Source organism: Primulina huaijiensis, chromosome 11 (genome assembly GCF_012295235.1).
Source record: "Primulina huaijiensis isolate GDHJ02 chromosome 11, ASM1229523v2, whole genome shotgun sequence".
NCBI lineage: Eukaryota > Viridiplantae > Streptophyta > Magnoliopsida > Lamiales > Gesneriaceae > Primulina > Primulina huaijiensis.
The window spans coordinates 9,598,552-9,610,898 of NC_133316.1; the positions used below are offsets into that span (position 1 = coordinate 9,598,552).

At 35.3% G+C, this 12,347-nt stretch overlaps 2 protein-coding genes across 3 annotated transcripts; both read right to left on the bottom strand.

Annotated features, from left to right (window-relative positions):
- Window positions 1-1,937: 1,937 nt before the first annotated feature.
- Window positions 1,938-5,229, bottom strand: LOC140989057 (uncharacterized). Of its 2 annotated transcripts, none has more exons than XM_073458233.1 (6): window positions 4,293-5,229; window positions 3,995-4,215; window positions 3,317-3,536; window positions 2,733-2,818; window positions 2,505-2,596; window positions 1,938-2,416 (listed from the first exon to the last, which is right to left on the bottom strand). In XM_073458233.1, exons 1-6 carry the CDS (start codon window positions 4,386-4,388, stop codon window positions 2,190-2,192), a joined length of 942 nt encoding a protein of 313 aa, XP_073314334.1. In that variant the 5' UTR covers window positions 4,389-5,229; the 3' UTR covers window positions 1,938-2,189. The 2 variants fall into 2 exon arrangements, with proteins under 2 accessions (XP_073314334.1, XP_073314335.1); XM_073458234.1 differs by having other exon boundaries at window positions 2,102-2,426.
- Window positions 5,230-11,588: 6,359 nt separating this feature from the next.
- On the bottom strand, window positions 11,589-11,915 carry LOC140988347 (uncharacterized). Its single transcript, XM_073457376.1, has one exon. The coding sequence runs from the start codon at window positions 11,913-11,915 to the stop codon at window positions 11,589-11,591; it is 327 nt and encodes a 108-aa protein (XP_073313477.1).
- Between the last annotated feature and the right edge of the window lie 432 nt (window positions 11,916-12,347).

Here is a 12,347-nt window from a genome sequence, read left to right on the forward strand (position 1 = left end):
GTGACGATTGAGTTGATCGAGTGCAGCAGTACACACCCGAAGACCTTTATGTTTCCGCACTAGCCAGATAGATTTATGATTTAAAGATTTTGCCAAGAATTTTTATTAGATATTATTTTATGCTTAATTTTATTGTTAGCCGATCTTTTTAAAGGTCGATTTAGGAATTTTTGGTTAGCCGATGATTTAGGATTCTATTTCATGCACTAGAGATTTATATTGTTAAATTATTATGATTCATGATTTTATTTAGTTTAGTATTTAGAATTTATGATTAGAAAAAAAAAATTGAGGTCATTTCACACCCGTAGGTGAGCGGTGAATCCCCGACTACAATGCACTAGCTCCTACATGTGTAGCAACTATACCAAATCTCGCCACCTGATAATAGTTATTTTTATGATTTATGGTAAAGTTGTGCAATTTATACTGTTTAAAATACTATTTTTGGAAAGCTGTCTTATTTTATGATTTTTAAAGAAAAGAAAAAATATTTTGAGGGATGTGAATTGACTGTGACAAAAGATATGATATATGATATATGATTTTGCGAGGATGACGTGAGGGCCTAGGCCCTAGAGGGAGCTCATATACGGGCCAAGACCTAGAGAGATCCCGTTTACGGGCCAAGGCCTCAGAGGGACCCCGTTAATGGGAAAAGGCCCAGAGGGATCCCGACGATCGTATTTCCACGGTGGAGCCTAGTGCACACTCCCATGGACCATGTGGAGCTAAGACTGCGTCAACCAAAGGATAAAAGCTAGTCATTTTCAAGTATCAAACTTCACCCAAAATGATATGTGATTGAAAGATTATGATGAAAAATGATTTTTAAGATATAGGATTCATGATGAGGATTAAAGCTTATTTTAAATGATTTTTAAAAGATATATTTATGCTTACAGATATTTTAAAATGATTTTACTATTTATGATTTAATTATGCTTAAATGATTTTTAATAGTTTATTTATGTTCAAAAGATTATTTTAAATAAAAATATGATTTTTAAATGCGTGTGGATGTATATGTATTATTTGTTATCCATGTTTAGAACGTGTCGAGTCTTTAGACTCACTAGGTTTGTACGATGCAGGATTCGATGATTTTTGGAGGCGGTGACGATTGAGTCGATCGAGTGCAGCAGTACACTCCCGAGGGCCTTTATGTTTCCGCACTAGCTAGATAGATTTATGATTTAAAGATTTTGCCAAGGATTTTTATTAGAGATATTTTTTTGCTTAATTTTATTGTGAGCCGATCTTTTTAAAGGTCGATTTAGGAATTTTTGGTTAGCCGATGATTTAGAATTCTATTTCATGCACTAGAGATTTATATTGTTAAATTATTATGATTCATGATTATGTTAAATTATTTTATTTAGTTTAGTATTTAGAATTTATTATTAGAAAAAAAAATTGAGGTCATTTCACACCCGTAGGTGACCGGTAAATCCCCGACTACAATGCACTAGCTCCTACATATGTGGCAACTATACCAAATCTCGCCACCTGATGATTCTCCTGGAGTCAGTAAACAAGTCAAAACACAGCTCTAGCATATAGAGCCTCAGTGTTGTCCCGGGTCGTAAAGACTAATGGTGTACAATCATAACCACGGACTTATCCTCTCGATGAATGATAACCACTTGGAAAGTCCGAGAGAGGATAGTTCGGTATAATCATCATATGACTACCCATCTGCATGTTTGGACATCTCTATGCACTTACCAAGAAACGCGGTACACAACATCACAGATGCTAGTATCGAGTTCAAGCGACCTTTATCCATGTTTTAGACGGCTGAATCGACTAGGAACAAATTTAGATTATACAGCATTTACAAATGAGTTTCAACATCGAATTATGATTCATTTGCATTAAAGTATAATCAATGACTTTATTTATAATGATTGCATGGGTATACAGATAAAGCAAAATGAAACCATGAAAAGTTAAATTATATTAAAATAAAGATCGTATATTTCACTTGAGTCAATAAATTCCCTAGTCAACCGTTGGCTTGCAGGGATCTAGTCTAACAGTTACTTCATCTAATTTTGATCCTATTCTCAAAACTCGAAAAACGAAAGGTCGTTTGTCCGCTAGTCACGCTTTATACACGACACTAAAACTTGAACAAGACGACATTCGGATAACCATAGAAATAACCCTGGTTGTTAGCTAGTTTCTCAGCCATTTCGATTTCCCATGAAGTAGTTGAAGTCGTGATGTTGAACCTGTAATTGCTTTAGCCAGGAATCTGCAACGCTCAAAAGGGTCACGAGTCTTTCTTGATCCCGACCACTCTCAGAAATCCAAATGTCACCTTGCATCTTATAAGTAGCTAAGCCAAATGGAGGCAGGGACATGGTCTCCTCCTTTTGATTTGTTTTGTTTTCAAAGTCGTCTTCAAAATCTGTATCCGTCTATAAAAACTATAAATGACTAATACGCAAAGATTCAAATGAGGATGAACTCCATAGAAGTTAGCACCAAGTACCGACCTTGAAAGGAAGAAGAAATCGTGTGGTACGTGAGAAAGCAAGTTTGGAAGTCATTAAGAGTTCTTCCCGTAGGAATATGATAAATTGGGTACCTGGATTTTTATCTCAGTCAGTTCGAATAATATCTAAATCCTATTTCGATATTTCTTCAATGCCAACACTAACAGATAACGGAAACAAAAATCAAATTAAAGTTACATCTAGGGTGAGGGCTGGATAGAGACTCACCACGCAACAGCCATCCAACTAGCGGGTGAAAGATCAACATTTCTTAAAGACATTAATCCTGGGTATCTTTGAGCTAAGATACGAACCTGAATGGCAAATAATCCGATTTCTCAACATATGGCTCAGATTTATAAGTCAAATCAGTAATAAATACACAGAAGTTATGTTTAATATTGGCGGCAACTTACCACAAAGAAGAGAAATATTAGAATTATTGGTAAAAAAAAAAAAAAGAGGATATATGACGGTCGATCGGACTCATAAAATTCGTTCTAAATGTAAGAATGAAAAGTTTTTTTTAATAAAGCACAGAAGGGGAATTTAGAATAAAGTCGCTAAACCCTAGAAAAGACATATATTCCATGTCGATTCCACATCTTTTAATTTGATTCCAATAAAACAGAGACATTAATTGATTCTATGATATCCTGTAACAACTTGCCTCTCCCTTTTCAATCCGTCAATTTATGTTATCATTTTCTAATAAGAAATCCTACGAATCGACAGACACTGGAAGAATCTTCAGGAAATATATATCAAAATTTAATCTAAAAAGTGCTAAAATTAACAAGAACTTATATTACCTTGTCCGTCAGCGGAACTCTTCCATAAGGAGATGATGTCTCAAAGTACTGGAAGTAAAGATTACCCAATCTGTCATTCATATGACAGAAGCTATCCGGTTCAAACAATCCTTCCTCGGAAGAACATCCGTCCCATCTCGACAACTTTTCACTCTCGCTCTCGTCACTGAATGAATCGCTAAATGAATTCCTCGTCTCACTTAAGGATTCGGTCTCTTCCCTAAAATCCAGACATAAATCATTAATTATATGACCACACAAGATGATAGACCATCATTTCCCAAGTCTAATTCTTGTACCCCTCCAAAAATCTCAATTCTTTATTCTGATTATATGAGCAGAGGAACAAAGAAAAGCTACAAAAAGCTTAAGAAATCAATTCCTACTCGATTTCAAAGCAGAGAATTTAATCTATCAAGAATCACTAGATAAAAATGAACCCTAGTGGGGATGAGAAACTAGATATTTGTATCATAATAGATAACAAATCCAAGATTGCACAGACATGAAACTAAAAATCACACAAGACAAATACCAAATACACAAATAAAGAGATTAGAATCATGAAAACACCAGACTTCACATGTGGGATTTTCAGCAAAAAATGCATGATCAACTCATTTTTCAAGATAATACAAGAATAACAAAATTCCTGATGGAATATGTAAACGACAGTACCTTAAACAGTGTACGGATGAATTGCTATTGAAAATTTGGATTGCTGAGACATAAGGGACAAAATACTGGACTGTGTTTTGGCCGGTATCAGAAACGATTGAAACTCCAAGCCCACATGCACTCCATTCATCAAAACTATCCCACAGATCACCCAATGTGAAGTAGTCAATGTGTTCCCTTCCCCATGGATGCCATAGCTTATTAAGCTTTCTCATTTCATTCTGCATGAGAAAACATCATTACATTCAATACCCACAACAAAAAAGGTTACAACAGAACAAAGGTCAAAAGAACAAACCTGGGACAAGAATTGAGATGGAACCACGGGTGTCGTGCAATTCAAGAAGCGTTTAAGATTTGTTTGTTCTGAAACCTCCTTGTCAAAAACCAACATGATTTTCTCCAAACAAGAAAAGAGTACAAAGAGGGAGAGAGAGACTTTGCTCTGGCTCTCTCTTTGAAACAGAGAAAAATATGAAAGGAGACAAAAAAAAAAGGAAAAAAAGGGTGGAATTCGTTGAGAAAGGAAGAGAGAAATTGCAGGGATTTTATTCTTTTTGTTTGGAGTAGAGAAAATGGCAAAAACCTGTCTACGAAACAAGGATTACTAAGCCTTGACGTTTGGACAAACTAATGAAAAACGTCACAAAACATATACGTCACTTTCCCTTCTCTAAAAAAAGTAAAACACCGAAAATTCCAAATTCTATCCGATTTCGGATCGCCGGAAAAGACGGATTCAGGCAAGATTCTCGCTCCCAGGTCGAATCACAAAGAGAATAACTGTGTCCAAAGAAAGCCCGGATTTTTTTCTTTAAGAAAATTGCCACCCACCAGTTCGATAACAATAAAAAAACAAACCCACAAAGCTATTCAAGACAAAAATGACAAAAACAAACGAACAACCTTCTTCCTTTTCCCAGGATTTCCAGTTTGTTTTCACAAAAAGTGGATGGATAAAAACTGGAGGAAGCAAGTGTATGAAAAGCTTCGGGGAGACGTTAGTATCACGCCAAGAAACACAAAGCAGGCGTTTTGTGAGACAAGAAAATGACAATCACCGGCTCTTTTGATATCGGATTGTCAACAGAAATCAATGGTTTTTTATGGAAGAGAATCAATCCACTTTATTGACAAACAAAACATTCTTCGCAGAACTGATTTACTTTGACTCCGGGATTAGGTCACACCCTGAAACTTAGAGGTGTGAGGGAAACTCAAGGAACAATCATGACGGAGAACGAGTAAGGTTGCTGTATCAAATCAGTGTCTCGTATCATTTTATATATATATATATATTGGAAATTTATCTTTTTAACAATTTATATTTAATTATTTTGGATTTCAAGTAGATAAAAGTTTTTTTCTTAAATCCCAATAACAATCTACTGATAGTTGTCTTTTTTTAATCTCCAACAATTGTGTCCAAAGTTGAAAATTTTGTTTCTAACGGCGGCACGACGATGGTGCCACGAGGCAGCGACGGTGCTCGGTTGTGGAGTGCTGGTCACGACCGATACTTGTTGACAAGAAATCAAAGTGGCCGATTTTTAGTGTATGAGAGAGAGAAAATGCATATATACATTTGACATGCATTGTTATTTTTATAATCTTTCATGTTGTTTGATTCGTTATATTATTTATCTATATTTTTATACACTTTTTAATTCAATCTAATATTATGTTTGATGCACCATATTATTTATCCATCTACTAATCATTTATCTTACATCAATCAAATCATCAATCTTTTATCCCACATTAATCAAATCATTAAATTGAAATTACAATATTACTCTTAATAAATAACATAATAAATATTTTATTAATGTTTTCAAAAGAACAAAACGGTCACATTATCTCAAATTTAATCAAATTAATCAATCAAATCAAACATTATATTAACTATTATTTTTATATATTTTATTATTTAAAAATATTACTTATCTCCATACTATTTGTCTCATACCACGAGCCAAACGGTACTTTCATGTATTAAGTTAAAATTTTGTTAGGATTCTTACTTTGGAGTTTTTATTTGGTCAAGAATCTCACTTAAGCTATTTACTTGGTTAAATATCCACTAGTAGTTTCTAACTTTTCAAACCTCTATTACAATTATTGTCTAACTAAGACTCCTACTAGTAAGAGTTATATTAGATTCTCCAACCCTATTAATTAAATAATAGGCGATTGTGATTTCATTATAATCTCAATAGATGATCAGACACAAACAATTTAACGAGGGTACAATTGAAATGTCTCTAACTCATTTTTCTTTAAAAATGTATTATAATTTTTTTTCTTTTAAAACCTTTGGCTTCCGCTGATAAACTCACCATCTATTTTACTCAAAATCCAAAAGTGTAGTAAAAATCATAACATCGTAAACGTCAAACCAAACTTAAAGCTAGTATTTTTCAAAAAGAGTATAAACGTCAAACTCCTCTAAAAAACAATATTACCAAAAGTCAACAAAACTTTTAAAGTAAAGTAAAAGTATAAGCGGAAAAACTAGTAATGCATAGATCCTCGGGTTAGTGCACCATCCACCCAGCCAATTCAGTCATTCAATCCTCATGTCTCAACATAAAAATCCTCACCCACATCATTCACACCTAGTGAGTTTATTGACTCAGCAAGCATTAACTATAGTAACAAGTAATACGTATTGTTGGAAACTAAATTTCGGTGATTTGACAAACTGAACGTTTATTAGATCGAAATAATTGATCGAGAAGACTGACGGTAACTGATCAAAATATTTGAACTGACAGTTGCCTTAAATGAAGATTATTGCGAAGATAATCAAGAGCAACTGAACCAGCTGGACTGAACTACGTAGACAACTGACTGATCAATTAGAAACTGATTAGTTGCTACAAACAGTTGTAAGCTTATCAGCTATTACCTATCAGGTGATCTTTCCACTGAACACGTCAAGAATTAAGACGTTCAACCGACAACAATACAAGCAGACTGCAACTAATAGTGGGAGTGCCGCATTTCAGAAAAAGCTACAGTGTACGAATGTCGACATGGCAAAAAACGGAAAAATAAAAGATTCAAATTGTATTAATTGTTACCGTTGGAAGAGAAGCCTATAAATGGCAGAGACGAAGCAACAAAAGAGATCCGACCTACTTGCAATCATTCTGCTGAAATTATTCTGAGATTCAAATCTCACACTTATCGTATTTATTGATAGCAATCAGGCTATACTTCGAGCTTTCTAGCACAAATCTTTGATGTTGTAATACTTGATCTTAAAGAGATAAGTCGTGCTAAATCTTTTTCAAAGCCAGTTGAATACTGAGAATGAATAAACTAAGAGATTCAGTTTGGCAGTGTTAAGTCCAAGATTGAAGTGGGTCTTTGCAATTGTTTGTATCTATCAAAGTCTTTTAGTAAAAATCATATATTCGTGATATAAAGGGTGACGTAGGAGTGATTGAAATCTCCTAACATCCATTAAATCTTTGTGTTCTTATTTCAGTTTATATTCTATATTTTAGTCAGTTTATTTCCGCACATTACTTGTTAACAGATTGATATCGACTGACAAGAATCCCGAGTCTCAGTTTATCACTAAACTGACTCAATATTACAAAAAACTGTGAAAATCATTAAGTGTTTATTCAACCCTCCTTCTAAACACTCTTTCAGCTCATAACCGATCCTATCAAGTGGTATCAGAGCAGTTGAATCTTGTCCTTGAATATTCTTATACACTAAACTGATTATCATGTCTTCATTCAACAAAATTTCTATGTTTTCTACAGAAGACTTCGATAATTGGAAAATCAGAATGCAGACTCATTTAGCTGCACAAGACGATGACATGTGGTACGTTATCACTAACGGACACATGAAAATTTTAAAAGCTAATACAGCTGTTGCCCTAACTGAAGGAGCACCACAACATATTGAAAAGCCCAGAGAGGAATGGACAACTGAAGACAAGAGAAAAGCCAACCTAGACAATGTGGCTAAGGGAAGAGAGTTCCAAATAAAATAGAATTTTTCAAAAATTTGATCAATAGATTTAGAGATTAATCGAGCATTTCTTCTTTTTAATATTTTCCATTTTGCTAATCTTTTAGAATTATAACTTATTTTATTTGTGATTTTGTGTGAATCTAGAACGAATACAAAAATAGACTATGACTCAGAATTTTTCGCAACTCAATCATCAAAAATTCCATCATCTATGATTGAGTTGCGAAAACTTCTGAGTCATAGTCTATTTTTGTATTTGTTCTAGATTCACACAAAATCACAAATAAAATAAGTTATAATTCTAAAAGATTAGCAAAATGGAAAATATTAAAAAGAAGAAATGCTCGATTAATATCTAAATCTATAAATCAAATTTTTGAAAAATTCTATTTTATTTGGAACTCACTTCCCTTAGCCACATTGTCCAGGTTGGCTTTTCTCTTGTCTTCAGTTGTCCATTCCTCTCTGGGCTTTTCAATACGTTGTGGTGCTCCTTCAGTTAGGGCAACAGCTGTATTAGCTTTTAAAATTTTCATGTGTCCGTCAGTGATAACGTACCACATGTCATCGTCTTGTGCAGCTAAATGAGTCTGCATTCTGATTTTCCAATCATCGAAGTCTTCTGTAGAAAACATAGAAATTTTGTTGAATGAAGACATGATAATCAGTTTAGTGTATAAGAATATTCAAGGACAAGATTCAACTGCTCTGATACCACTTGATAGGATCGGTTATGAGCTGAAAGAGTGTTTAGAAGGAGGGTTGAATAAACACTTAATGATTTTCACAGTTTTTTGTAATATTGAGTCAGTTTAGTGATAAACGGAAACTCGGGATTCTTGTCAGTCGATATCAGTCAGTTAACAAGTAATGTGCGGAAATAAACTGACTAAAATATAGAATATAAACTGAAATAAGAACACAAAGATTTTATGGATGTTAGGAGATAACGTACCAAATGTAGCCGAAATGGCGGATTCCCCTGCTACATTACAATACCTCGCTCCTTATACAGGAGCAGCTTTGGCTGAATATTTTATGTATCGTGAAAAACACACTTTAATCATTTATGATGATCTCTCCAAACAAGCCCAAGCTTATCGACAAATGTCTATGAAGAGCGGATCTAAAGGATCCATCTTTAATATGTATATTTGGGATTTAAAGAAGGGTATGTTATTAGTATAGATCTAACCAATTTGATAAATTACTCCGAAGGAACTCTCATCAAACTAAAAAACGCTGGATAAAGTCACTTTCAACAAAATCAAAATGTGTAAAACTGCTAAAGACATATGGGAGAAACTGATCCAGTTATGCGAAGGCAATGAGCAAACCAAGGAGAATAAACTATCAGTTGCTGTTCAAAAATTTCATAATATCAAGATGAAAGTTGGAGAATCCATGCATGAATATGATGAAAGGATCAATGGTATTGTAAACGACCTCAATGCACTTGGAAAGGTGTATTCAAACAAAGAAGTGGCACTAAAAGTGGTCAGAAGTCTTCCCAAAGAATATGATGTCAAGACCATGGCAATGTGAGAATCAAAGGACCTTAACAAGGTCAAATTTCATGATTTGTTTGCTGATCTAAAAGCCTACGAGTTTGAACTACAAACCAGAGAAGGAGAACCTTCTACACCAGCTGCCACAACTGCCTTAACTGCTGTCAAACTAGAACTAACTGGTTTAGTTGACATATCTGCTGATCAGCTGAGTAATGACGCAATATCATTGTTTGTCAAAAAGTTTGGAAGATTCTTGAGAAGAAGTCAGGGAAACATCCAAAGACAATACCAGAAGAATCACTGTCAGGGCCCGTGCACTTAATTAATATTTAATTACCAAACAACAAGGATTATTAGGTGTAAACAGTGAAAACGAGTTTAAAACGTTCATTAGGGCCTACAAAAATTTCGACATGACCTCCCAGTAAGTAGGACATCCCAAAAATTTCAAAACACAACAACAACAATATACACTCGAAAATAACATCAAGTTCACAAATAACCAAACACATATCCTATAGCCGCACTGGCCAGTACTAGACACAACATACCACAAATAAAATCAAACACAACATAAAAACATCACGATACAGCTACACAGAATATCTCCCTGGCAAATGTATCAAACCAGTATAATAAATAGATATCTGGGAACCTTGACACAAACCAACTGACTACTGGGTACCACTAGTTGACGCTCCACCAGACGCGTCAAATCCTCTGGAATGACCTGCTATGGCATAAAAAACAACCACAACATAAAAAAAAAACAGGGGTCGGACCCCAGTACGACAAACAAGTAAAATCACGACGTATATAAAAGACATGTAATAATACCAAGTAAATACAATGATATGCGATGCATGAATGGTAACAATGGGATAACGGATACCAAATGGAGTCCAAACGAATAGCATCATCAACAGTAACAGTAGCCACCCGTGCCAGGAATGCAGCATCCAATCACCGCTCGACCATGCACGTAGCATGGAGAATGCTAGTAGCTAAGTCGCTCGTCCCTAGCTGTCATCTGGGAAAGTGGCTAATCCTAACCCACACATCCCTCTGATGACTCAATATATCTCAATAGAATCAACATAAATCGCTGTCAAAGAAGTCAAGACTCAATATGTTATGCCAATACAATTTAATGAATGAATGCAACAGAATAAACATTCAATGCACATAATAGAAACAACAGTGACCGAATATTCTTACACTCCAATATAAACATCATAATGATATAGGTTTGAGCGTACCTCAACTACAACTTACAATACCACAGTAATTTCTTAAGGGATTCCTGATAAACTCGTCCAACGATATAACCTACAATATAAATTCACTATATACTTCAATATACTGCATTCCAACTAACTAAAACAATTTAAATCAGCTCGGTTAAAAATCAAATTCCTGGCGGCCTATTAAACCCATACAAATCTTGAAATTCGAAGCTTAATACCTCAAGAAACGAAGCTTAAACACACAATGGAAATTTCGCGAAGATGGCTCGTTGGAATTTTCGCCGGAAACACTGTTCACGATCTGAAAAAGAAGCTGGAAATTAGGGGAAACGCTTAATTTTCCACTATACAAACTAATCCACCAAAACACCACTAAGAATTGAAGGCAAAAATCTTACCTAGAACCGAATCGACGCTCACGCACAGTGCTGGAAAACAAGCCGAACAAACTCGAAAACTTCCGATTCATGGCATGAAAGACTCTAATAGAATGGAGGAAGAAAGTTTGTTAAGCTGCTGCACAATTCTCCGATCACCGGTGGCGCTGCGCGACTGAAACAGAAAGTGGAGAGAAGCGACTGGTTGCAAAGCTGGAGAAGAGCTTCTGGATTTTGAGCGATCTGATTTCCTTTATTCACCAATGGGTTGGTTTAAATTAAATATGGAAATGGGTTGGGCCTATTTAGTAATTGAGCTCTCACATTCTCCCCCACTAATAAAAGATTTCGTCCTCGAAATCTAACAGATACAACACTGATATCCAAAACATTACGACTGATAATACATAGGAAATTCAGAATACATCGCGTAATTCATTACATTCTCAAACAAATGAGGTCATTCTTGTCGCCTCTTTGCCTCTAATTCCCACGTAGATTCTTCTCTTCCATGTCTACTCCATTGTACCAAGACGGCCTTGCGGTCCAAAATTTGCACTGGATGTTCAACATAGCTAAGGGAACTGTCCAACTTCACATCCTCGACATTCAAGATATGAGACGGATCTGGCTCATACTTCCGCAACATTGATACATGAAACACATTATATATCAAAGACCAACTATGTGGCAAATCCAAACGATAAGCCAACGTGCCAATCCTCTCAACGATCACATACAGACCAATATAACGCGGAGCTAACTTCCCTTTATGACTAAATCTCATAGTACCTCGGAATGATGATACTTTCAAGAAAACATAATCGCCCACTTGGAACTCTAAAGGTCTACACCTTTTATTAGCATAACTGGCTTGACGACCCTAGGTTGCTTTCATCCTTTTTCTGATCAATTCAACTTTATCTTTCATCACTTGAATAAATTCTGGTTTTGACATCTGTCTTTCTCCTACATCTTCCCAACATATCGGTGATATACACTTTCTTCCATACAAAGCTTCAAATGGTGCCATACCGATTGTTGTCTGGAAACTATTATTGTAAGAGAATTCAACCAGAGACAATGATTCTTGCCAACCACATTTGAAATCTATCACTACTGCCCGTAACCCGTCTTCAAGCGTTTGAATGGTTCTTTCTGACTGACCATCTGTCTGTGGGTGATAGGCGGTGCTCATAGCCAACTTTGAACCCAAAGA